Source organism: Rhinatrema bivittatum, chromosome 11, assembly GCF_901001135.1.
Source record: "Rhinatrema bivittatum chromosome 11, aRhiBiv1.1, whole genome shotgun sequence".
Classification (NCBI taxonomy): domain Eukaryota; kingdom Metazoa; phylum Chordata; class Amphibia; order Gymnophiona; family Rhinatrematidae; genus Rhinatrema; species Rhinatrema bivittatum.
In genome coordinates, this window is record NC_042625.1 from 85,093,829 (window position 1) to 85,121,561 (window position 27,733).

The 27,733-nt window shown below is 45.7% G+C and overlaps 1 protein-coding gene across 3 annotated transcripts in view; it reads right to left on the reverse strand.

Annotated features, from left to right (window-relative positions):
• The window catches only part of PTPRU (protein tyrosine phosphatase receptor type U), a 339,580-nt gene that overhangs the window by 227,264 nt on the left and 84,583 nt on the right, over positions 1 to 27,733 (reverse strand). For 2 of the 3 annotated variants that reach the window (XM_029571023.1, XM_029571025.1), the window contains exon 1: positions 2,120 to 2,237. The exons of the other annotated variant lie outside the window; for it this stretch is intronic. In XM_029571023.1, the coding sequence (XP_029426883.1) occupies positions 2,120 to 2,234 (115 nt within the window). In that variant the 5' untranslated portion in view covers positions 2,235 to 2,237. Of the gene's footprint in view, positions 1 to 2,119; positions 2,238 to 27,733 lie in introns of those variants that run through there. 3 annotated transcript variants of the gene reach the window in all.

Below are 27,733 nucleotides of genomic sequence, written 5' to 3' on the forward strand. Positions count from 1 at the left end.
GCCTCGCAAACAAATGCAGCAATCAAGGTCCAAGATCAAACTGTGACTAATACTTCTATTTTCTCCATGCTGCCATATAAAGCAAGCTTCCAACCTTTAAACATACCTCACCAACTTTATAGTACATATGAAAAAAAAAATATATGCACATAACTCATTATTAAAAATACTTGCATATTACCTGTTTTTCGCATGTACTATATAAAAGGCATTGAGGTACACATGTATCACCTAAAATGGATGAAACGAATGCACATCTCTATAACATGCGGCATCGACAAACAAAAACAAGAACATAAAAATATATGACTCTGCAAAGTCACCATCGGCAAGCAGTAATGCTGTAGAACTCTTCAGCAGGCCACCACCAGAAATCCAACTTCCTGATATGGTGGAAATGGCCAGACTTAACTGATATCTATCGCAAAACAGTTTTGAAGTGTGAAAGTCTAACTATGCTCACCCTATCGAACAAGAACATAACACTGAGTCATCAATATTTTCTGCTTTGAGTTTTACCTATTGTAAAATGTATTTAAATATGTTTTGGGGGCTTTTTTCTAGGAAACATCTGGGTTCCCCCTCGGGTTAGCTATGAGGGTTGAAACACCTGTGCAGATGACAGATTTAAGGACTCCTGCAGCTGGTGGTTTTCTATTCTAAGCAGCTAAGCATCTTTGCCAAGAAAAACCATAAAGCTAAGGAAAGAGTTCTGTTGTGATGTGAACTACCTGAGAAATAAATATTTCCCTTGAAGAAAGAACTTTTCAGGGGTGAAGAAATCAGTTCTTTTTTACTTTAAAAACATCACCCAAAAAGCACATTAAATTTCCAGACAGCTGCTAATCACCTTGTGCAAATGCTTTAACCCATATCAGGAACCACTTGAGAACACTTTTCCAGCTCAATATTAAAAAAAAAAAAAAAAAAAAAGTGAAGAACAGCAGCAATAAAGTAAGAATTTGTGTTATAAGAAGTAGGTTTCAATCTTCAAGCCCTATGAAGAGAGATTTCAGGCCAGATTCAAGTTTCAAGCAAAAGATGTACCAAAAGTCAGCAAACCAATTTCAGAAACTTTTAAAACGGGGAAAAAATATTGCAAAAATAAATAAATAAAGGCAAGCAAAAACAATTTTTTTCCACCCCTCAAATAAAGTATTTTGGAGCTTTCTTCCTCTCCCCCTCCAATAATTAAGTTTAGCTCTTTCAAGCCAAAGCTCCCCAACACCAATCCACCATTCCTAGCCACCGAGGCTCTAGGACTCGCGTTCGCCGTCAGACCTCGTCTTCCTGTGCTTTGGCCTACTCAGCGGAATACAGCAAAGCCCTAACCACAGAAGGCAAGCCTGCGGCACGGAGGGGCCTCCCTTCTCCCGCCATTTAATATCGTGCGTGCAAACCTCCGGCCCCAGAAGCAGTAAACACAGAGACCCCCCCGCCCCTTGACACTACAAATGCCCATCCCTGGACGGGCCAGGCTGCTCAGAAACCCGCTGCCGAGGGAGGTTGTAGCGCGAGACCAGAGCAGGGTACACACATTGCACGTGGGCGGGAGGAAGGACGCCCCTAGCTTTCTCTCGCTTAAGCTCAACGAAGTCAGAGCCAGAAAACGAAAAATGGCTTTTTCTCAGCCGGGCAAGTAGTACCTGCTTATTTCCAAGTACACGGCAAGTTAATTACTGAATTAGGAGCTGGCATTTTTTATTTTTTTTTAATGAAGGATGGAGACCGACGGGCCTTTGAAGTAAGATCCAAACAAGTTTAAAAAAAAACCCTAAACTAAACCACAGAATGGTTATTTGTACCCTTGGCAATCGAACCAAAGAAACTGTCTCTGAATCTAAGGAGTGAGCCAGATTCACAGACTCGAGCAGGCCTGCCAAGTCTCCTTCCTTAGGAGGGAAGAGGATTCCTCATTTCAGACAAAAAAAAAACAAACCCGTTACCCCGCTTTCTGCACAGGGAACCTTTTCTTTTGTTTATCACATTTCGGTGACGACGTTCCTGCAAGTCCCCGCTCATTGCCCGAGGGTAGGCAGGAAGGATTCCTACCCTGGGCGCCACGCCAGGAGTTTGGGTGGACGGGGAGGGGGGGTTACCCCATCCCGGGACCTCTCACCGTTTTGGGCAGCCACTGCCCTAGCCAGAGGCTCGCCAGCTCGAGCCATGCCTCGCCGTGGGACCTCCCTCACCTTCCGGTTTCCGGTCATTGCGCCTCTCTCCTCACTGTACATGTTTTGGCACCGGAAGTGTTAAGTATGAAACTCCGAAGTGAACCTGGATGACCTGTTAGTTCCAGCCGCTTCTGGTGTGGCCTTCACGGTCCCACCGTTTCCAACACGCCGAGTCTAACTCCAGCTTTGGTCCCTTTCTCGTACCTATCTCAGCGCATTCAGTGTGGCCCGGGTTTAGGCTTTGCTGAGTAGAAAGTGAAATGGAGCAGACAAGAGTTAGAAGTTATGGTAAAGAAGCAATGGTAGCACATGCTTTAAATAGGATTCCTTCCAACTGGAAACTGCCACAAGTTCTTATAAAGAACCGTGATGCTTCGTTATAGATACAATTATTTTATTGACTCACAGTGCTAGTAAAAATTTGGGAAGGTTGAGGCTTCCAGTGCAATACATAATTTGCTTGCAGGGCTGACCTCAGGAGGGTGCAGGGGCCAGGCTGAATCCAACTACAATAGGCCCTGGAATGCTGCAAATTACAGTGTTGGGGGATGGGGCTAGCATAGGCATGCAGGTCTGCCCAAAGTACAGGGCCCAAGGCGGTCACCTCTATGCACCCCTGTCCCCACCACCCCCAAGGACGGCCCTGGTGCCTCGACAGTACCTTCCAGATACGTTTCTACAGCCATTGCAGAAAATGAGTTGGGCCTTGTTAAAAGGTCTTTGTTTTCATGTACAGTACTAAAGATTGTTCTAAGACCCTTCAGTGTGTCTTCTAGACAAGATTAAAGCAGCAGAAAAGTACTTTAGTACATCCCAGAAATTTTGTACTGCTGGCTCTCGTTTATTCTTTTTTGCCTCCCTTCAGCCTTCTCTACCCCCTACACCAGCTTCTTTGCCCAAACGGGTGAATGGTAGCTTTCCTTCCTGGAATTCTTTGTAGGATAATTTTAAACAATTCAAGTAGCTTTCTTCATCCTGAAAAAAAAGGAACATACTAGGAGAACCAGTCTTTATCTAAACACTACAGGATAAGCCTTCATTTGCAGCTATTTTATAAGGTGGAGCTACTTTAATTAGCCCCACCTTAGCCGGCCACTGGTTTGCAATTCCACCCTAAATCTGATGCATGTGTAGCCTAGGTCCAGGCCATGGGCGTCGCTGTTATGGAGTGGCTGAGACTCAGTCCCGCGCCCCACCAATAGATGGACAGCAGGACGCCTGGGAATCAAACGCCGGTCCCCCAGCACTGCGGCAAGCAGCAGAAGTACTGAGCCACCAGGCTGCGCCCAAGTGCAACATACTTTAAGAGGATCTTATCACTTAAAAATTTAGCTGCCCCACTTACGTCAAGCAAGCTAAGCAGCAGGGTAGAAACAGTTAAGCATTAGCAGTACCCTCTTCCACCCCAGGATCCCCTCAGAAAGTGCATCCCCCACCCTATGCATACTTTCTCCCCTTCTGGAAAGTCACTAGAATCTTATTCTTATTGAGAACATTGTTTACGTTTATTGAGAACATTGTTTACGTTACGTTATGCTTTACACACTCTGTTAATTGTAAACCGGGTTGATGTGATGCATGTCATGAAACTCGGTATAACAAAAACAATAAATAAATAAATAAATCTATCTATTGATGGAGTCTCTTCATTTGTGATACAAATAACTTACTACTGAGAGGATGGGAGCTGCAAGGACTCACCTAAAGAGAAGTTTTATTGTGTCAGCTATTGTACTTTCACTCCCAAAGATGTGGGAGGGGGGAAGTAGTGGGGGCTGCAGGACGAGATGAGGCTGCACACAGGAGACAACTTCAAAGCCAGGGCCCACTTGACTTGGTCTGTGTTTCTCTGCTCCCCCACCTCCCTCTCCCAAAAGAAAGCCAGCTACGGCAATCTTAAGTGCTAACAAAGGGCTGCACTAGCCCGCAGGAGCTAGGCGACTTGGTACAAGAAATGGAAAAGGTAAGTAGGGGTGCGGTCAGCAGAGACAGCTGGTAAATAGAGCGGCTGTCTGCGCCAGGGCGCCCGGCTAAAGCTGCTAAAATCCCAATTCCAGAGGCTGCCCGGAGAGGTACAGCCAAGCCAGGCGTCTCACCATAAATCTCGCTGTCAGGCAGCTGAAGCTGCACCATTCATTTCTCCTAGCCAGGGAACAAAATAATAATTAAGTTTTTAAAGCATAAATTCTGCCCTAGCAGAGTATAGAATTTGGGTGGAGGGAGAGTGAGGGCTTGGAGCTAGGGTGCCTGACACTCGTAATAAGTTAATGTTTAAAAGCTGCCACTCTGCCAACATTGGGGAAAAAAAAATAAAGCGTGCACTGGCAAGTTCTCTTAGGAAATTTATAGGCGATTTCAAATTTATCCTCTTTCAGTAAAGCCTACTGCTAGGACTGAGACGCATCCACTAACAGCAATTCCTAAACACTCTGCATTTGCTAGATCCCTGTCACTCTGGCTTCAAACGAGGTCACAATAGGCAGGATGGCTCTAGCAACACTGAAGGATAAGCTAATATTGCAATAGCGGAATATTATTATGAATAATGTCCAACGTTAAGGCTGGAGCTGTGGCTTCAGACTGCCACCGAGCACACCTGAAATGAGTTTTTATAGTTTAAGGTAGACCCTCCTAAACAAAAAAAGGTGCCCATCACAAATATAGAAAAAAAAAGCATCAGGCTTGCAATAGAAAGGGGGTGCTCCAAGGCAGGACTGAGGTGCCTTAGGCAGAGCTGTGGGTGAGTGCATGAGTGGGCCCTAGGGCAGAACGGAGGAGAATTAGACAGAGCTGAAATGAGGGGGGAGGGGCACTGCAGGATCAGTTTTCCTGTTTCCTCTGCCCTGCTCCCTCTCCCCCCCCCAATTTTACAGGATGCACAATGCAAAAAAAAAAAAAAAAGATATCCAATCCAAATCTTTTAAGACAGTTTAAAGTTCCACTCAAGCCTCTTTCTCACTATCCACCTCCAGGTTCCTACTATGCAAGATCAATGGCAGGGGGGAAAATTACTTATGCTCAGATTAAAGAATCTGGTAGGCTGTAGCTGTGTATGTGTAATTCACACTGTCAGGAAAGAAACAGCAGGAGTACATCAAGATCTATGAAGCTGTCAATGTGGCTCATTGGGGGGGGAGAGGAGGTGCAGATTCTGGGGCTGTGTACATTCAGGTCTGGGTGTTACACTGGCTCAGGATAATGTGCTTACCTGGGTTTTCAAAAGGTCCTTAATTACCATCTCCAACTCGTGAAACCCCCACCTGACCATGTAATCTGTAATTCTTATCCTCACTTCCTGGGTGCCACTTATACAGCACATTAAAATTTAACACACAATACATAGCTTAAGTTGTTTTAGTTCTATGATGTTTGCATTATTCTAAGATGTATTTATTTATTTATTAGCTTTTATATACCGACATTCATGTACACATATATCGATTTACAATTAGGGGCAAATATGTATGTTGCTTTGGGCTATTTATTATATTCTGGAAAGCAATTCATAAATATTTTTAAATAAAATAAGATATGTAACAGGTCATAGTGAGCCACAGGGATGTGCAGAGGGACCGCATACATTACATTCGGTATTCGTCAGGGGACAGATACGTTGCATTCGGCAAGGGGGCCCCCACTCCATTCCAGTCTTATTCGTTTCCTGGCTAAAATTTAATTAACCACAACCCCCCACCCTCCTGACCCCAAGACTTGCCAAAACTCGCTGGTGGTCCAGCGGGGGGTTGGGAGCAATCTACTGCACTCACGCCATCGGCTGCCAGTATTCAAAATGGCGCCAATAGCCTTTGCCCTTACTATGTCACAGGGGCTACCGGTGCCATTGGTCGGCCCCTGTCACATGGTAGGAGCACATAATGCACCTTAGGCATGGACTTGACCCTCAAAGTCATGAGAAAACAGAATTACAATGCAATAAACTTTCTATATCAAATCAGCACTAACTGCCAGCACTCAAACAGCAACAACCCTACCTATGAAAGTTAACACTGCAAATATTACATCAGGTCTAAAACAGCAATACACCCCCTATTAGGAAAACAGAACAAGCCAAGCTGCTAGAGCAGTGGTTCCCAACTCTGTCCTGGAGACTCCCCAGCCGGTCGTGTTTTCAGGATATCCACAATGAATATGCATGTTTTGATAAAGATAGGCCCTCAATTACAAAATAGAGAGACCATATAGTATAAATAGAAATATAGAGAAAAACTGAACGAAACCACAAGCCAAATTCTATATGCCCTGAAATAATGGGAAAACAAACCTTTCCTCAACAAAAAGAATAATTTAAAACTAATGACTAGAACAAAATTCAATAATTTAAAAACTCAAATAAAAATTTTCTAACACCAATAAAATATTCAAAATAGACATCAAACACCCAACAATTAAAACTAATGAGGATTTTTAAAATATCCCCCATTATCCATATCTGGGAACCTTTGATTTCCAGATGCCCTGAAGTTGTCCTGGATTAGCAGACAGAGGAAGTGGGGTTGTTGCACGCACACACATGCTCCCCCCCCCCCTCGAAGCCCCCACAGCCAAGAGAATGACTTCCAGCATCAGGATGGACACGGAGTGCTCTTCCTCCTCCGACGAAGGCCCCGCTAGTCATGCTACTGATTCCAGTGGGGCCACGCTGCCTTTCTGCTTACTAAGGCCTCAACGAACAAGCTGCCAATTTTGGCGGGGCCACGCTTCTTTTTCTCTGAGGCCCCAGCGCCTGCACTGCTCTTGGTGGCACGTGGCAGTGCTGTGGCGCCCATGGCCGTGGCCCTATTGGCTATAAGCGCACTACAGCTCTGGAAGGGAAGCCTTTACACGGGATAGCTTTCCAGGATTCATGTAATGGAAATTCGGGTACAGGATCAGATGGAAGCTTGACGGAGAGGACCACGCAGAACGTGGGAGACAAGAATGCCAGACACACCAGGCAACCTCTGGAGACCCAGAGCTGAAAGCCAGTTCCTGGAAACAACGGGAGGTCTGTAATTTACCCACCAAGTGAAAACACTGCGGGTCCATCTCACCGAGAGGCAAGGCACCACGCATGTCCAGCTCCCTGGGGGGGGACATGCAGCCTGCAGCGGGTCCATCTCGCTGAAGGACAGAGAATCCGATGATGTATCTGCATTCTGTTCCCTCTTGCTGCAGGGCAGATGCTCTCCTGAAATAAACGATTTCTCAGTATGCAAAGAGCGTCTGTGAAATTGTCATAAAGATGAATTTGTGGTAGTCAGAGGACATGGGATCCTGCTGTGAAGCAGTGTGTATGAATCCAGCCTTCTGCCACGCACATGCTGCACCTCCATCCATCTCTCTTCCACTCGGAAATATTTCAGTGCCCTTCACTCCGAAGCTAGAGGCTCCTACCAGCTGCCTCCCCCCACCCTGTTATAGATTTAACACAGCTTTCCCACCCGAACCAGCATCCACCAATTGCTCCCCCATCCAGCAGCTCCTTCACCCTCCACCACTCTCCCATACCTACACCCCCCCCCCCCCCCGACCCAATATCCATCAGCTTCTTTCAGTAGACAAAATGGGGCCCAACGTGGATCCGTTGAAAGCTTTAACACACACAAGGGCAGATGGATAGGCTTCAAGTCCTGCTCTGTCTGAAGAGTCGATTCAGTCGTAGAATCTGACTTTATGGACAGTAAAAATAAAAATTAGAAGCCGCACTACAGTTCAGCGCCTCCCATCCAATTCCTTTTCATGTTAATGGACCAGTTTACTTGGAGCCTATTCACATATGAATTCAGAAGCAGGCACCCGTTCAAACTTTAGGTTTTATATCTGAGCATATATATATTTTAATTAAGCTTCTTCGTTCTCTCCCCCCCCCCCCCCCCAACAAATAAAAACAAATTCACCTACCAGCAAAAACCCCAGTAGCATCAAACGACCTCTCACTTCAACACGTGGCCTCAGTCATTATCAACCCCCAACCCAAAGCCCTCACATTAGAGTGTGAACTTCCAAAAAAAAAAAAAAAAAAAAAAAATCGGTGGGTACTCAAAAATGGCATGAAACCTGCTGCAAACAATGCGCCCACCAGCCATCTTCAGCTGATGGCATTTTATAGAGAAGGAAAGAAATACAAAGGGTAGAGGTAGCCCCCTCTCCACCCCACATTCACCTGACCGAGGCAAGCATGAACCGCTCAGATCCCACCAGCATCACCAGTGCGGGTTAGGAGACTGGGACAAGGCACCTAACTAAGTCAGCCCAATCTCGCTTTTAAAGTCTACCATCCCCGGGCCATTTGGTTCTTCTTGACCTGCCAAGCGAATTGCTGTGGTCAACACTCAGGAACAGAATTAAATCTTGTGGCACAGAGTGAGTAGCAGCAGGAAACTTCCAGGGCCATTAGGCATGCATCTTTCTCAACAGGAAGGCTTGAGGCACAACAAAATTAAAAATCGCAAGAGCAAATTAATCCTACTGCCTGGCTACAGCTGCGGTGCTCATTACTTAAAAGCCAGCACTCCTGGCAGCTATGGAAACCCACAAGGAACGAGCCACCATTAACTCACCGCAGCCCTGATCGGATGATGGTGGCACAACACAAACCCCCTCTTCCGTCACCTTCCTTGGCTAGCTCTACATGTGCGATCCATGCAGTTTACTTCCTACAGGCAATCACTTGCCCAGTGGCACTGGAATGGGGAATCTTCATGCCTTGCCCATTTCCCACGCAGCTCTCATTCAGGAACCATCACAGTGCTGCAGTGCTTCGTGCCCTGGCCCACGTGCACAAAGCACTCCAGTCCTGAAGACCGCATTCGTGAGTTTTATCTGCGTTCTTCGGCACAGGAACCAGGTTAGTGCGCATATTTTGGTTACGCTGAATACCAGACCTATTATGCCATCAGAGCAACTGAAATGCAGACACAAGGTGAGCCATGTGAAAAAGAGGCAATTGCCCTGTCCTCTCTACCTCATTCTCAGGAGGAACTGGACGGGGAGCTGGATAAAGGAAGGGGAGGGACTGTTGATTGGAAACTGCCAGATGTAGACTGGAGAATCCCATCTGCAGAATCAATATAAAAGTAGAGAGATCGGGGATTGCCCTTCAAGAGGCGCTGCTCAAACAAATGGTGATGGAAATCATGAGGGGAGGGGAGGGCAGACGGCATCTCTAACGTCCAGGCAGGTGGCCACTTGAGCACCAGTGGTCAGACAGTGTATATGAGACAACGGACACAGCGGGGGTCACTCGAGCTCAAAATCCTTCAGTAAAATGGGAAGGAGCTGGCAGGAGGTAGGCGACATCAGAGAACAGCGAACCAAACCAAAAGGAGCTGCAATGGCAGCAAATCTTTATGCAAGTAAGAGAAAAGGGAACCAACAGGGTTCTCCAAAGAGGTAGCTGAAGAAAAAACAGCAAAAAAAAAAAAAGACCACCATTCAAAATGTACAAAAGATCAAGGAATTGCAGAGGGAAGAATGTCTAGTAAAGCTGAAAGAGACCAGGAAAGGCATCGGGCTAGCAGAAGGACAAATGGAAGAAAGGACTGGGAAAGAGTTAAAGCAATGTGAGAACATTTTTCAGATGTGTCAGAGAAAAGGAGGTAGGCCAGAGGTAAGAGTTGTCACCTTTCAATCCTACAAGGAGCAACTTGTGGAAAGAGACCTAGGAAAAAAAAAAAGCAGAAATGCCAAGTGTTTCAGATTGGAAGACCTCGGAGGACCAGCGCTGCGGGTCGGTGACGGGTGCCTTCGAGGGCCACCCCGTTTACAGGAGAGAGGGCGTTGAACCAGCAGAACTGAAAGCAGATAAAGCCGGACGAGATACAACCCGGGATGCTGGCAGGCCGATGCAATCATCCGGGCGCTGGCTTTCAGCGCACATTTTTAATGGCCAGCTTTATTTATTTTATTTTAAACTCCCGCTGCAGTGAGCTAATGAAACGCTAAAGGCATAAGGAGTTTAAAAAAAAAAAATCTAACTTAGGAAGGGGAGGGGCGGAGCCGTCCCTGCACCTATGGTGTAATTGGTGACAGCCGCCACCGTGCCGGATAAATACCGATTTGCCCATCTATCTGGCAGCAGGAAGCAGTCAGTACTTATCCAGCTATCTGGCACGGGTCACCACTATTTAAGCGTATAAGTCTGTACTTATCTGCAGCCATTTTGAAACTCCCCCGCCTCTTTTTTTTTTTTTTTTTTAGTAGTTTTAAATGTCAGCGCCGTAGCGCTGGAAACTCGACTTCAGCTCTGACCTGGAGTGAAATTTCCAGCACTAAGAAAGGTGCACTGGCCCAGTGCAGTCTCTCTGCATCGGGGGTAATGCTTAATGCCCTCATTTGCGGGGGGTTTCCATGCGAGGGCACCAAGCGGTACGCCCGTTTTAGAAACGCGCGTTTTCTGCTGCATCGGCAGTAAGTTTTGCACACGGAAAATGAGCACTGAAGCGCAGGCAGGAAGGTGCCTTCGTCTGAACGCAACCTTTCTGCACTGGTCAGTAAGGGAGCTCAAAGGTGCTGGCAGGTCCGCCGAGGGACCCAAAGACGGCGACTGATCCTTGGAGAGGGGAGAGGCGCCGCAAGACTGGAGAAAGGCAGTTGTGGTCCCACTTCATAAAAAAAAGTGGTAGCAGGGAGGAAGCTGGAAACTACAGGCCAGTTAGCCTTACCTCGCTGGTGGGAAAAAGAATGAATGCAGAAAAGGTAGTGAACCATCTATAATCCAGGGTGTTGAGGATGCTGATGCTTTTCTGACTGTGTGACTAGAGAATTACTTGGATTTCTGCAAAGCTTTTGATACAGTCCCACAAAGGCAGCCTATGAGCAGTCTGGAGTTGGATCCCACGGGTGGTGGAATGGATGAGAAACTGGTTTACTGACAGACAACGGCTGGTAGCAGAAAATGCAGTTCACACTGGGGAGAGAAAGGAGATCAGTGGAGTGCCTCAGGGATCAGTTCTGTTCAGTATCTGTCAGTGATACTGCAGAGGAGTCAGAAGGGGGGAAAAAAAAAAAGGTGTGTTCTTTTGCGGATGGCACCAAGATCTGCCACAGAGTGGACATCCCTGAAAGAGTAGAGAGAAAGACGTGATCTAAGAAAGCTTGGCCGTGAAGACAGTGCCGAAAGGTGCAGGACCTTGTGTTTTGGAGTGCGGAAATTCAAAGTTGCGGGGGGAGGGGGGCGTTGAGAGAATGATGTGCATTGGCCACGAGAGACACCTTGGTGGCGATAGCGTCGGATGGTCTAACAGTGGCAAAGCAATGTGACAAGGCAGTGGCGAAGGCCAGAGGGATGCTGGGCTGCACAGGAGGCATAACCAGTGGGGAAAAAGGAGGCAATGATGCCCCTGTGCAGCAGGTCACTGGTGAGGCCTTATCTAGAGTCCTGGGTTCAATTCTGGAGGCCATATCTCAAAAAGGACAGAGATAGGATGGCAGCGGTCCAGAAAAGGGCAACCAAAGTGATGTGGGGTCTGCACTAAAAGGCATTCGAGATGAGACTTGAGGGCCTAAATATGCATGCCCTAAAGGCAAGGAGAGAGAGGGCTAGCATAACTCCTGAACAAGAAACAAACCTTTTCCAATGGAAAGGAAGCTGTATGTTACAGCACCAAATGATACAACATAGTGCATCATACAAGAAATATAACATAAGTTACACATCATAAAAAAAAAAGTAATAAAAACATAACTCACCAAGGCAAAACTCTGCCCACCCACCAGGGAAGCCAAGCAGTAATATAAAAGCCCACCCATAATCTCCTAATAACTAAGACTCCATCTCTAAAGCTAACAAGAACCTCTAAATCTCCTTGGTCCTCCAGCTGCTCCCCAAGGTGTTCCCAAAGGGGCAACCCTGTTAGGTTGCGGAACTTTATATCATGACCCCTAGTTCTAAGGGGGTAGACTCAGGAACGTCAGAAACCGTTTTCACAGAGATGGTGATGGATGCCTGGAATTCCCTCCTAGAGTAGGTGGGAAGACAGGAGCAGCGGTTGCCACAACTCTTCTGCAGGGAGTTACTTGCACAGTGCCGTGGCAGTTGCAATCTTATAAAAGGCAAGGGTATAACCCGCAAGGAGCGGCATTTACGCCCCTAAAGACCTGGCTAAGCAGACTGAATGGACCATTTATTCATTTTATTGCCTTTATCAACTTTATTTAATGACTGTTTTTATAATATTAGCTTTAATTCTTGTATTAATGACTAATTGTTTTGAAGATATATCTGTTGTGCTCTGTTTATTGTTTTGATTAGGAAGTGTAATCTCGTGGTATGATTATGTTCAGTTGTTCATCGCCTAGGCCTGATGTGTTAGGCGATTCATAAATTTTAATAAATGTAAATTTTGGTCTTCACCTGCCATCATGTACAATGTTACCAAGACGAGATATGGGAAATGGACTAACCCTCGCCACGATAATCAATTTTTTTTGCACACATTGTTGCTTTGGCTCCCTCATAGGGGCAGCACAGATTGCCCTCAAGAAAAATGCAAGCGGAGGTAAAAACATTTCAAACTTCACTTCCCACATCCATTTTTTTTTTTTTTTAAAGAGATGTCAGGGATAAAGCTCTACAAAGTTTCTTCATCTGGAGAATTTTCACAGGTGCACAACACATACACATACAGCTTCTCAGTCATCAAAAGTAGCCATACACTGCTGCTTTCCTGAATGAAAACCAGCGCAAAAGAGTGAACTGCGATGTCCTCCGCTGTGAGATCTTTTGCTCCCTTTCTAGAGCGCTGCCAGGGTAGCCCATGTACCAAATGCCCTAAGAGAGGTCATTCTGCAACAAAGGCATTCATAAAGCTTCAAGAAAAAAAACAAACAGCAAGAAAAATACAATAAAAAAAAACAAACAAACATTTTTTTTAAACAAAATGTGGCCCTGTCCTTCTGAATGTCGGAGGATTGGCTGCTCATGCTTTAAATGAAGGAAAACACAAGCACCTCTTGCTGTCCTGTATTGAGTGAAGCTCTTTCCCATCTCTTCTCCCCCCCCCCAAAAAAAAAAAGATTTTGAGCCTGTCCAGTATAATAAAAACTAGGAGCAGGGACACCAAGTACAATCTGACTGGGAATTAGGCGGCAAGAGCGGGTTGTGGAGGTGAATAATCAAGAACAAATCATTTTTAGCTGTACAAGGGCTGATGAGCGGCTCCAGGCCTGGAGACCACACGGGTCATTAAAGCGCTTGACAGCCAATTTCCAGGCCCCTGCTGTGAAGTTCAAACAGAAAAGGAATTATAGCCCCTGATGCCTCCTAGTGCTTGTGCATCTATCCAGCCTATGCCAATACTGACAGAGCACCACATTTAAACACATACTCCTATACACTAGCACAACGTCACACCCATACCAGCAGTCTGACGCCCACAATCATGCACACCCCTCCCTACAGCTTCATACAAACCTTGAACTCATACACACACACCAATGGATACAGTTTTGCCTCCATGTGCATAGAGACAGAGAGGGAACTTTGCCAACACACATATGTAACCGCGCACGCGTGCACAGTCTCCCGTCGATGATAACGTATGAGTTTTCAGCAACTCCTTTTGATTAAGTTGATTACATTTTGCTTTGCACCCCTGCCCTTCCTGTTTTATTCTAACAGATACAATTCAGTACTGAATGTGTGTGTCCTTCGATGTGACAGAAGACCAATCCTTGACTTGCAGATAAGACGGGTGAAACCTGTAGTTAATAGCGCTATAGAGCTGGCTGCTCTTTAAATTTTTCCCTTACTCAGCTGTGTTCGCTTGGTTTCCAAGCTTTGGCCAGTCATGTGATAAAGTTGCCTCCCTGTGACCCTGTCCAAGGCCACATCCTCCCACCCGCTGAGGTCTCTTTCACAAATTCTGAAAAAGTTATGTTCGAGGATATCCTTGAATCTAAGGCATGGTCTTCCCTGGGATCTGAGCCCACTTTTCAGCTGGGAATTCTGGTGTCCTCAATCCTTCTAGCATGGCTTGGCCACCGAAGCTGAACCATTCCTTCCATGCTGGAAGTCTGGCACCTTTGAAGGACTCCTCTGTTGGAGATCCCGTCTTGCCATCTTATATTGCAGACAGATCGAGCACAGACGGTACTGCTGCAGCTGCCAGTTACCTGCAGAATAGCATCCAGGATTCACATCCTCACAGCAGGGAGGACAGCACCACTGCCTGATATAGTCTCACCCTTCTCTCATCCCACAGCTGAGAACGGTCTTCCAAAACAAAAAGGGAAGAGCTTGCCTTGGGAATGAGTTGTATAATCTCACACACAAAAACGCCTGATGTTCTAAAGCCTGCACTGAGGGGAATAAAACGGGACATTCTAGTTACTTCTTAGAGCAAATGTGCAACTCTCTAGGGCATGAGAGCTCAGAGAATATCGCTCTGCCTTGGGGTGCAGAGTAAGGCACAAGGTTAAACAGTGATTGTGGCTGAACGCTGGTCCACAGCAGCAGATGCTATGCCCGAATCAGAAGACAACACGGGAGGCCCGACAATGCCTTCTGCACACATGTGAAATTAAACACGGGCTGGAGAAAGTTCCAGACGAAGGAACGTCATACAAATTGTTTCTCCCTATCCCCCCCCCCCCAGTCCCTCTGCCTATATGTGAGACAGGAAGAGATTTCAGTTGTGTGGTGGGGTCCCGTCCCCCCCGGCGTTAGGGAGGGTGGTCTCTACAGTCATATGCTTCCTGACTGGCAAAACCAGATCCCACGAGAGCTGCCCCTTGACCCAGGTCAGCTCCGACAAGCTGATCCAGTTTTGGTTTGGCCCCCCCATCACCATCTGGGGTTTTGTAGCCACTGGCAAAGCCACAATTAACTTGTGTACTCATAGGCAGTGGGGGGAGGAAGGTTGTATCCCTGCTCCTTTCCTCCCCCCAGATCACCTCCGTCCCACTCCTCCCCCTCTCAGGACGGTGCTGGCCCCGCATCAGGAACTTAAGAAAACTCAGCACAGGGTGTCCTGTGGCCACTGGCAGGCCCCGAGGCACCTCACCCTTTCCTCCTGCATGGGCACCACAGGACCCAAACAGCTGCAGGATGCCCCCGCTGCATTTTCTAAATTTGCAGTTGCTGCGGCTGCAGGGCCAGCAGCGCTGGAGAGGACAAGTGGCGCTGTGACGGCAGGCCCAATCAGAGGCAAGGCGGCAGCATTGACATTCCAACACCTATAAAAAAAAAAATAAAAATCTGCCCCACATTTCCAGGACCTTAAGTGGTGCCTGGCCACCACCTTTTCCTACGGAGGTTAGCACTACCATTCCATAGCTACAAGGGGACAAAATTAGAAGTGGATGCACCAGGAGGGTTGACTTGATCAGGTACCCATCACGTTATGGCAGGATACCGCGAGAGGTACGACCTAGCCTGAACCAAATCAGGAAGCAGTCTTTACTCCCTGCTTCACCAGCAAGGGATGGTTGCAGCTCCAGGATTTTGCAAGGCAACGGAAGACAAGGTTGACTGATGGGACAGCCCTCTCTGCAGCCTTATTAACACCGTGTAAGATGAACTGCTGCTTTCGACACCCAAGGGAGCACTCGTCTCGCCACTCCCCAAGCTGTTGACTTTGCTGAAGTCAATAACTCGTTAAATTGCCCAACCATCCGTCCTGCTGAGTGACCATGGGCACAGCCCCTTGAAGGGAGAGCAGATTTGGTACCTCTAAACCATCCAGCCCTGGCTGCCCCGCACCAGTAGGCACCAAACAGCAAAACATTTTTCTATTCCTTTTCCTGGTTTGTTTTTTTTTTATTCCTGTCAAGCTAAAAAAAAAAAAAATGAAAACATAAAAAATAAACTGCAGTTTATTATGCTCGAGCCGTGGAAGGCAGGTCTCGGCACGCTGAGCTGAAATTGCTCATTCGTATGAATTTTGTAAACCTGTCTGCATCAATTTCACCTAAATGGTGACCGACTGCAAAAGGGCCGCAGCACTTGGAGCCTTCTGTAATTTCCCTGCAGGGTTGCAGCAAAGGACATGGTTATTTAGCTATTTCATGCATTAATTTCACCTCTGCAGTGCAGTTTCTTCACTCAGATTTTATTTTTCTTTCTGGCCATTTCACTTTCGTTTGGTTTAGCTTTTCAGCATGCACATTTAAGTGTTTGAGATGCAAGACGGGTGTAGCGCCAAGGACACAGCTGGCGAGAAGTCCAACTGCATGACCCCCTTGCAGAGGATGGGAGGAGCAGGAGGAAGACTGGGAGAATCCCATGAGCAGTGAGAGTTTTGAGGGGAAGGGGGGAAGGATGCTAACCGAACCCTTCCCTTTTCCTGAGCACAAAGCGGAGACATTTCTTTCCAAGAAACGTCAAATCTGATTATCCTCCCTGGTTCGGTCCCCGAGTTGGGTCGTCCGTTCCCTGGATTGGCTGGGGATGCTGCAAAGACAGCGTACACAAGCCCTGGGGAGGACGAAAAAGTTAGGTGTCACCCTGAGTGATGACCACATGGGCCGGATTTAAGGGCCCATGAGCAGAAGGATCGAGAAGGAGATCCGGTGCATGGTCCCCAGTCCAGTACCATTGCTGAAAATCCTCTTATCGAGATATGGCCGACAGGTTAACTATTCTTACCAGTATAAAAAAGGTGCCAAAGTCTTTAAAAACACAATCCCATCATCCTTGCAAGAGGTTTACAGCAGAGTTATTATTTTTTTTATACTACTAATTTCTAAGTTAATCCTGCATTCACCTACCCTCTGAGACTGACTTTTGGAACAGCATCTGTTTGATTTATTTTAAACCATCTTTTTTCATATCTTTAAATTTAGGACCGCGATAGTGGAAACTTGGCTTGTAATTTTACTGTGGGAATTTCATGCCTGAACCAGCACCACCACTGTTCCACGTCCGAAAGCACCTTCCCGCGGGAACAGGGGCAGCTCATTTCCCACCACTGTGCAACTGCTGGAATCAGTTACAGGCCCCATTCCAAGAAATATTAAAGAGGGAAGCCTGAAAAGCATCTGCTATAAACTAATCAGACACACAGCTTCCTATGGTAAGTTATTACAAGGCTCGTTTATAATAATACTCGCTACAAAAAACAATCACAAAGCCACAGCAGTTGATGCCCAGATGTCGGCAAGAGTATGAATAACCGAATGTTGTCCCTGCTAGGCAAGCACCCCACATGGCTCCTGGTTCTCCCCGTGCCACCTCTTTGTTCCAGTAATTCATTGGCCCCACATGGTTTGACCTGATTCTCATATATTTGTAATAAATTGGACCATCCTAAGTCGTCAAGGTCAAAAAGACAACCCCCATTTTCTACAACATTCATGCCTAATTTCGAAGCATGAAGCCCCTGAGTAGACTGATGCAAGAAGATTGGTTCTCCATCCTCTTGAGTCTGTAGTGAACTGCATCCTCTGGCCCCTACTGAGGGTTCCTGCCTCAGTCTAGATCCAAATTTAGCCACCCACCAAAACTGAAGAATCTCCAACCTCCCGCTTTAGGTTCAGCTGAAATTGTAGATGTAATCTAGGAACGGGCTATTTGCATGCAAGTCGTTATAGGGTTCTCATAGTAAACCTTGGGCACAAACCCATCCCCACGCTAGCCACCATGAGCTCCAGGACCTCTAAACAAAGACCAGCAGATACTTCCTGCATGGAGGAAACTTGTCCTAAATCTCACTCCTAAATGCAACAAATTGTGTGAGGGATGCTGAAATGGGGGGGGGGGGGGGGAACGACGACCTTACTTTATAATCTTGAAACAAGGAAATCACCTTCTTGTAGACCCCACAGCACTCCAGAAGCATCTGTCCCTTTATAAGACAAGACGTCATCCAGGCCCCAAGGCATGCAGGCCCTGCAAACTGATTTCAAGATAGTAGCCAAGGGAAGCATATCCACAGGATAGCCTTCCCTCACCACCAGCAGAACCGACAGCATGACTGGACTTCACAACCATGCGAAGGCCAGGGCACCAAGGTAGCACTCTTAGTAGAGAATGGGTGGAAGAGGAGAAGAGATTAGGTGGAGCTCAGGAGCACAGAAGAGACCCTTCACATGAACTGTAGCAGTCTTCCCTTGCCTGAGACAAGCTGAAGACTGGGAAGGAATAAAGAGACAGGAGGAGAGAATGTGCTGAAAGACCCATTGTAAATCTGTGTGTGTGTGTGTATATATATATATTTATATATTTATTTAATAACTTGAAAATGTATAACTTTAAAAAAAAATAAAGGGTACTGTAGATATTTTTTAATAAAAAGTTAAAGGAAAAATAATCTCTAGCAAATCAATTGTAATAAACTGCTCTCCAGAGTGAGCATGGGAGGCTGCCCAGGAGTCTGCTGTCTCCCTTCTCACGGGTCTGGGGGCGTCCATTTCAAACTTAATTTAAACCCTTTCTATTTAACCTAATGTAGCACGGGAAATGCTGCATGTGGGCTGGAGGTTTTAGTATTAGTTTTACTGCTGAACCGTCGTCAAGAGGCTTTGCCACAAAAGGCAGGCGTTCACCAGTGCATTAAATGAAGCAGCTCTTGCTCGTTTTCTGTAACGTCCACTTCTTTCTCCCACTCCACTCCACCCGAAGCTAGGCAGGCGATTCCTGGTTGGGCTGTTCTTGACATATCATTAGCATTTATCTGTGCACCTAGGACATGCACTGCCAGTTTTGGAGTCCTGAGCTCAACTAAACCTTGCAGACAAGATTCAAGGCCTCTGTAACGTGGCCAAGCATCCCCGTTTCTAGTGGGTGGCAGCTAAGATTTCAGGCCAGGCCCCTGGCTGTTCTGATATCACCTCTCCCAAACACATTTTTGTCTCTGTAGTGCTAATTTCACATGGGAAGAGTCCATAAACCACCATGAAATAGAAGATAAATTAGGAAGAAGAAACTAGACCACTCTTCTTTCATAAACTCGGGCTTATTGGCAGTTCACCACCAAGCAGGAGTAGTATCTAAACTAACTTCCAGACCCATACAATGTTCATTTTGCAGCCTTGTATTCCGTACACTTGGAAGTGGGACTCGTATACATTCTTAAGGCTGCCAGATGCTTCAGCGTTATCCATGCAGCATGCACTCTTCTGGTCAAAAAGTGCCTTTCCCTTCTAAGCCCCAGCTTCACAGTCAATGCTTTGCTCTTCAGCATGAAGAGTTAGGTCAATATGTGCTAAACGTGTACATCCATCTACCCCCACCTTCTTCCCTAGGGAACTCAAAGCAGTTTATGACATTTCAATATAACGTACAATTCAAAAACTACAGCAGTAAAGTTTCACAAAGTACAATTCTAATATACAAGGGTCAATTTAAACTGTCTTGATGTTATATTGTTTCTTGTAAACCGATATATGATTGGTATCATGAATGTCTGTATAAAAAAAGCCATAAATAAATAAATATTTAATTCCCCCTTCATATAAAACGATTCAAAAATGACAAAAATATAAAAACCAGACTACCTCAAAAGCTGAAAATAATTTACAATCCCCCCCTCTCCCAGAAAAGGTCTGGAAACCACTTGACCTAACAAGATCTGTAGGCAACATTAGAAGTCCAGGGCAGGAGACATCATTGCTCTTGAAGGGGCTCCTAAAGAAGAATGCTCCATTAGGATTGCACCTTCGAAGGCGATCCACCACCAGCAGGACTCATTTCAAGCATTGATTGGAGGTGGGGGGGGGGTAGTCTAGGCAGTTGGGTCCTCTGGTGGTCTCAGACCAACTTTTTGATGCAGGGAAGGGCTCCGAACAGGGCAACAGATGTTAACATTGCCCTGCTCCTCTTGAAGTGGCCAGTTGGTGGTCTCTCCATTTCCAGCAGCAGCAGGCCTCACTTCAAGCCATCAGGTTCTGCGGGTCAACAGGAGTGATGAAGATCTCCACTTAAGATCTCCAGAAGAGCTTCTCAGCTAGCAATGAGCTGCGTGAGAGTAACAAATTGAGGGTACGCAGGAGATCCAGGATGCACTTGGGCTGGAGAAGGGCAGGTAAGAAGAGGAAGACCTGCTTACAATTTTGTATTGTATTTCATTTTTTGGAGCTTTCAAAAAAAAAAAAAAAAAAAAAAAGAGCCACAACCCAGCAAATCAGGTTTATAATACCACTGAAATCTGCTGCTAGTTACACTCCAGATCAATTTGAGTTCTGAATGTTATTAGCGCTGTGGACAGCATATGCACACATCGGTCTCTGGATTGGGTAGTTTCACATAATATAAAACCAGCCAACCCTGCTGGCAGATGGCACACCACCATGGCAGAACTAAGCAGACAGTTGTGGCTGTTCTAGAGGGTTACAAAGATGGATGTCAGGCTCCTGTCCCATAACAGCTGTGAATTATTACTCTTTAGATCAGGTGTGATGGAGCTGTCTCCCTGACTGACGGACACGCTGCTGGCTGAATTATGCTCTGGCCCTGTCAGATCTCTCTTTTTATTTAATGTAACAAATGACAGTAAGGGTGACAAAAGGATCCATCAAGCAAGCCTTCTTCTGTGTGACACACACAATATCCTTGAAGGATTGCAATACAGTTGGTAGATGCAACTCAACCATCCATCAACTCAACCTGTAAACAGATTTGGCAATAAGAGGTCATCACAGCAGGGCACAGGGGCACATGGCTCTCTGGTAACCTCCTAAGATGAAATGTTTCTCACGAGTTCCCTTATCTCACCTCACATGCCTATTATGAGAGAAAACCTAGAGAACACAGTATGAGTAGTTAGGCCCAGGCAACCCCAAGACACTTATCTTTTACATTTCCCACATGGTACATGACAATCCTCAAATAGTTTTTAATGCCTAAAGCATCAAGCATACAATATTCTCTAGGGTAAACAGATGGGCAGGGCAGCGCAAACAGGAGCTGAATGCCGTCACGCACTGTGCTGTGTCTAGCCACTGCTGCTCTAGGATAGCAGGGGTCAATAGTATTAATCTGAGAAAATGTCCCAGCAGTATCCCCAAGGAGAGTAGGAGCTTCTGAAATGGAAGAGCGGCAAGCACAGCCAACAAAGCAAATACATTATTTTAACAAAGAAAGCTAAAGCACATTCCAAGTCAAAATACTCACACAAGGACAAACAGAGGAGATCTTATCTCCTCCCATCACCCCCTTTAACATAATGCACCATAAATTACAGAGTATCCCTATAACATCATCACAGAAAGCGCCAGTGTACCTTTAACAACGGAAATCAGAGTCATTAGGGTCTCCATGGGTAACGCATTTTCTTCTATCCCTGGCAAATATTTATTGGATTTCTCTTTGGCCAGACAACCTCCCTTATCACCATGTGAGGCCCATTTGGCCTTATTAGTACAATCTTCCTCCGAGAAGAAGTCTGCAGCCCCTTCCTTAAAGATCAAAATAACGCAACCTAATCCAACAGCATTCACGTTAGCCAATTCATGTTCTTATTCTCACTTTTTACCAGGGAATGGAGGGGGAAGGGTGCTTAACAGAGTTAAGAAACAAAAGATTTCAAGTGGCCTGCTTCCCAATGTGAGTTATCCAAGGCATACTGAAAGCACAGCTTAGGAGCTCCCATGCTGAAAAAAAAAAAACCACGTTTGATGATTAATCTCAATACTTATTGACTTCTTTAATCTGGGATACGATGACCAAGACAGTCTTGGTTTTGTCCCATTGCATGCAGGGAGATGTAGTTTTATTTAATGATTTCTCTAACTAAAGCCGGACTACATCTCCCTGCATGCAACAGGGCCAAACCCAGGATTGGGCCAGCTCCCCTGCCCACCTTTGACATGGAGCTGTATGAACACCCGAGAAGATTGGGGGGGGGACGACACGCCAAGCGTTGCCAGCTGCTTGCCAGCACACGGTGCCTCTCTGGTTCAGCTCTGCCGGTGGATGGAGACAGAACTCCAGCCTAGCACTCGCCAGGTGCGGGCATCCCATGACAGGCCCCCCTCTCTACAAACACATCAATAAGATGTCTTAATTATTGTTTGGGGTTTTTCTTTTCCTCCACTGCTGTCTACAGCAGCACAGCCCTCTTATTAAGCCTGGGAGGATTTTTTTTTTTTGGTTAGCTTTCTAGCCAAGCAAGCTGTCCAAATATAGCACAGGCACCTGCAACAAGCAAGGAAATAACACGGTGCAATCTCGGCGCCGAGCATGCGGAGATACCTGGATCAGCTGCGTCGGAAGCAGCGGTCTTTCCCTCCCCCACCACAGCCACTTCTTTTCCTGTCCCTCTTTCGTGTTTTCCCCCTTCTCTATGCCTTCTGTTATCTGGTTCTCCAAAGCTATTTCTTCTTCAGAATAAACGTTAATAAACCTTTCACATCCTTGCCGTTCTTTTCCTCTGTCCCTTCCTACCCTCTTTTACTTTTTTTCTCCCACCCCAAAACCTTTTTCTTCAACTCCTTTAAAACTAAACACAACCGCACCCATCCCAGTGCTTTCCCAATGTGTCATACTTATTACCGTCCGGCTACTTATTTAACCTCCCTGGGAAGGGTGAGCAGCCGAGTCCACCACATCACCAGGCCGATGCACGAAGGCGCGTTCAGCCTGCTCGCGCTTCAATGCGCGTTTTCCGTGTGCAAAAATTTACTGCCGACGCAGCAAGGAGGGCTGGGTGCAGAAAACGTGTGCATCCAAAACGGAGGTACTGCCCTCGCACGGAAATCCCATGCAAATGAGAACATTAAGCATTGCACCCCCGCCCCCATGCAGAGAGACAGATTGCGGCCAGCGCGCGCCTTTCTTAGCGCTGGAAACTTAACCCCCGGGTTAGGAGGTGGAGTTAGTTTTCCAGCGTTGTATGAAAAAAAGAAAGTAAAAATGTTTTTTTTTAAAAATGGTTTTAAAAAGTCCGACACTGGGTAAATGGCAACAACCAGCACTATCATTTTCCCGGATATATGCTGATTTATCTATCTGCAGGCAGGAAATAAGCCGCCATAGACTGCTAAATCAGTACTCATAAGGCTATCTGGTACCAGTCGCTGCTACTTAGCTGGATAACTACCTGGCTAAAAAGCAGTGACCCACGGCAGATAGCCATACAAGTACTGATTTAGGCACCTATCTGGCGGCTATTGCCTGCTTGCAGATAGACGGATAAATCAGTATTTCTCTGGTTAAGCGGCGATGAAGGCTGCCACCACTTACCCGGATAGCCGGACAGGGATGCCTCCACCCCCTTTCCCTAGTAAACTCCTGATGTGTTAGCATCTCATTAGGTTACTGCATCAGGAGTTTTAAACAAAAAAAAAAAAAAAAACCTTGCCTTTAAAAATGGGCGCCGAAAACCAGCACTCATTTTATTGGTGCCAAGATTATTGTATGGGCCCGCCTGTTTGCAGAAATTCTACATGCAGATGCCTTGGACAGAGCTGTCCTGCAGCTTAGCAGAGAACAAAAACTAAAGCATTTTCTGCTGCAGCAGCCCTGCTTCGGAAGGCTTTTCCTTTGCTTTTCAAACTTCCAAAGCTTGTGAAGGCTTTTGAGGGCAGGCAATCATTGATGTAGGGATGTAAATTTAGTATGATCATTTCTTCTACTGCAGTGTTTGTTTATTACTGTATTGTTTTATTTTATGAACCTCATCTCTGCTGAACTAATTGGATTCAGGGAATAGAAAATGTTAAATAGGTAACTACCATTATCACTTACTGGAAGTGAGAACAGCAGGATCTGGAGTATTTTTAGCAAGTTTTGTCTCTTTCAACTACTAGGACAAGTAAGTTTGTGGGCTCGGGGAGGATTGTGCAGTCGATACTTTAGAACAGATTCCTGTAATCACACTGGCTTCTTCTTGTTTCACATTTAAGACGGCACAAGGCCGCTCTGACCAGACGAGGCTCTCTGTGAATCAATATTTTTTTTTTATATAAACCAACTGTCCCCACTGCCAATGAGAATTTTTACAAATGGAAGGAAAATAAGAGGCAAGTTAGAAGATACATTTCATTTTGAAAAATATAAGCCAAGGGCTCAGATTTTTTTTTTTTTTTAAACAAGCTTCTAAACTACAAGATATTGGCCTTCATTTGATTTTTTAATTTTTACTTCAGTTGTATGTTTTATTGTGCTACTCTGTTGTATTTTATTGTTTTATGTAACAAAAACTGTAATCCACTTAGAACAATGTTTTATTTAATTCGCAGAAAAGAATTTTAAATAAATAGCAAATGAAATTTCTTGATTTCTGTGCAAGTGTTATAAACCATGCTCCTAGTACCCAAGAAAAGTTGACCTGCTACAAGGACAAAAATTAGAGTCTGGGCAAGCAATAGGGTTTATTATTATTGCTCCAATAAATTGAAGTAAAGAATTTTGGCAAGAGGGCAGAGGTCTTCAGATAGGTAACCAGGGCTTGGGGGATCAATAGAGGACAGCACGTTTGCTTACCTGTAAACAGGATTGTCTGTAGACAGTAGAATTACGTATGGGTTAAACCAGAGCATGCAGCTTCCCTACCCTTCATACCAGAGACAGGTCATGAGAGAGAATACTCTCCTCACCAATGCCCACCGATGTGATCACATCACCCAGTCCTCAAACACCTACACTGGTTGCCCATCAACGCCCGGATCATATACAAAGCTCCTGGTTCAAAGAACATCTCCAATTCCGTACCCCTGACAGACCTATCCGATCACAACACTGTGCCACGCTACACACTCCCTCCCCTAAAATGACGAAGCTTAAGTCTACTAAAGAACGTGCCCTCTCCATTGCTGGTCCCACCCTTTGGAACAAGATGCCTCCCAGTCTCCACCAGGAGCCTTGCCCAAAAAGATTTAAACAGAACCTAAAGACCTGGCTCTTTAAGCTCACATATACCTAAACCACCTCAATGCACATCCCCCCCCTGTAATTTCCTTGTAAGTACCTCCCTCATACTCAGTTAATCTATACTATAACTTGTATCCTGTTGTTACATATTATGTGTTGTTTGTAAAGCTTCTTGCTGTATTAAGTTAACTGTAAACCGAGATGATGTTCTCACCGTATTTCGGTATATAAAAACGCTTAAATAAATAAAATACCTCTTGACACTATTCCTGAGTCTACCCCCTTTCTACAGCTTACTTTACATTGAAAACGCTTGGCTTCCTGTGAATTAACATCTTTCAGGTATTTCAATGTTTGTGCCACATCCCTCCCTGTCTCACCTCTCTTCTAGGGTGTACGGATTAAGTTTCTTCAGCCTCATCTCATAGGGCTTCCCGTACAAACTCTGCCCTTCTCTGGATCATCTCCAGCCTCTATATCCCGACACACAGCCTCCAGCAGTAAACAGTGCTCCAAGTGAAGCCTCATCAATGATCCGTAAAGCATAAGTTACCTCTTTTCTTGTAGAGCTGGTAATTTCTGCTCAACTCTTCCACTAACATGATCACAAGGAAAGTATTTATTTTTAATCATGTATGGATAGGTGGTTGCTGTGGCAGATTATTTCTTTGTAATAGTTTGTATTTTTATTGTAGATCTGTTTTTACCTGTAAGCTTAGAACTAGGGATTGCATGGCATATACATATTTTAATAAAAATAAATACAATGCAAGCACTCAGCATGGAACCCCACAAAACCACATTCCAAAACGCATCCAACCCCTTTGGGGCCTTAGCACGCTTCAGTGCTGATCACACCTCCAGAGTGGTGCGGTAATTGAACCACACCAAATCTAGCTTCTGGGCCAGCAGAAAGACACGACATAGGTGTCTGCCATATCATGAAGGCCCTTGGTCCTGGAGACGTTTGTGAACCAAGAGTTTAAGAGGCCGATGAAACTGGAACCCAAAGACATCATTCTTGGGTCCTTTTCTTTCCCTAACAGTGATAGTGTCTTTACCAGCTTATCCAAAAACCTGGATTAGCAAAGCTCCTTCGGAGGGGAGGTAGACTGCAGATAGCATCCCCATGGAATCCTCAACCCTGAGCATAGGGGAATACTAAGTCTTGACATCGATGATCAAGGTGGCTACTGAGGCAAAGACCTCTTCTAGTCTGGAGAGGAAATATCCAGGAAAAAACATTCTGCGGAAAGAGCCTACTTTCTTACCCTCCAATTCATGAAAGGACTCCCCTGGAGAAGGGGACTCCACCTCACCAGCACTGGCATGGAACTCAGATCTTCCTGCATAGCTGGACTGCTCTGTCTTGGGCTTCAAGAGTTCTAAATCTCCCTCTTCTGTCTTCAGGGTTTAAAGGAGGCCAAGAAATTCTTCACTAGCCCTGGTAACTGGGCTCCTACTTATTGGGGGAACCTCTGAGCCGGAGCTGGAGGAGAGACATCCTCATCAAAAACCTAGATCAGCTCATCTTCAGTCGGGGTGCCAGGAACACTGAATTGGAGCCCCCTACTGAAATGGCGACTGGCTTCAAGATGCATCAACTCCCGTTCATTAGCACAGCACTTCATAGATGGTGCCAATAGCTCCTTCTACACCATGAGGTCCACTGTGCAACTCTTGGGCTTACACTCCACAGTGCTCCTTTGCAACATAACTGATGGCGCTATGACCTGCCAAGTACATTGACTGCATCTTGAAATGTAAGCTGTGGGCTGATGATACAGATGGCATCTGGTCAGCCCCTAGTCCAGATGAAACAGATGGCACAATGCCATAGAAATCTTCCACTTCATGAATGAAGACAACACCTGTTCCAATGAGGCTATGTCACATCTCAGAGCCTTGCACCAATGGTGCCGTATTTCTCTTTGGTTCTGAGAGGGACATTTCTGAGATTATCTGTTTGAGGGGCTGCCAAGGTAGCAACAGAAAAATTGAGAAAGCAATGAGACAGAGGCAGAAGGCCCCCCAAAAATAGACAAATTTTAAAGGGAGAGACCTAGATAAATCCATGTGGTAGCCCAGACAAAGACTGAGGGACTCATGAGGCAGTGTGTATACTCAAACTCTAGAGCATGCTCAAAGTCTTTAGCAAGTTCCGAGAATTGTGTCCATGACTATACTATTGGATGATGTCACCCTCACAAAGAAAGGTTCTCACACTCAGCGCACAATTAAGCTTTGGAATTTGTTGCCAGAGGATGTGGTTAAAGCAGCTAATGTAGCTGGGTTTAAAAAAAAAAGTTTTTGATAAGCTCCTGGAGAAGTCCATAAACTGCTATTAATCAATAGGGAATAGCCACAGCTTGTGACCGGATTAGTAGCATAGGATCTATTTCATGTTTGAGTACTTGTCAGTACTTGTGATTAGGCATGTGCATTCATTGGGCTATTTGTTTCATTCATTTTGGCCACGTACACATCTCCCAATGGGAAGGTATGCACACATTCAGGTAGACGCTCACATACCATCTGTTTTGTGCATGTACATTCCGATCAGGAGAGACACAGGAGCCGAAATGAATGGCCAAAAAAAAAAAAACCCTACACAAATACATATTCCTACTCGTGACTTGGATTAGCCACTGTCGGAGATAGGATACTGGGCTTGATAGACCCTTGGTCTGACCCAGTATGACATATCTTACGTTCTTTTGGCTAATTCATGCCTGCTTATTGGCGAAATACAGGAGCATCAATGGAAGTGACACAAACCCTGAGAGAAGAGTAAGGACTGGATAAACTT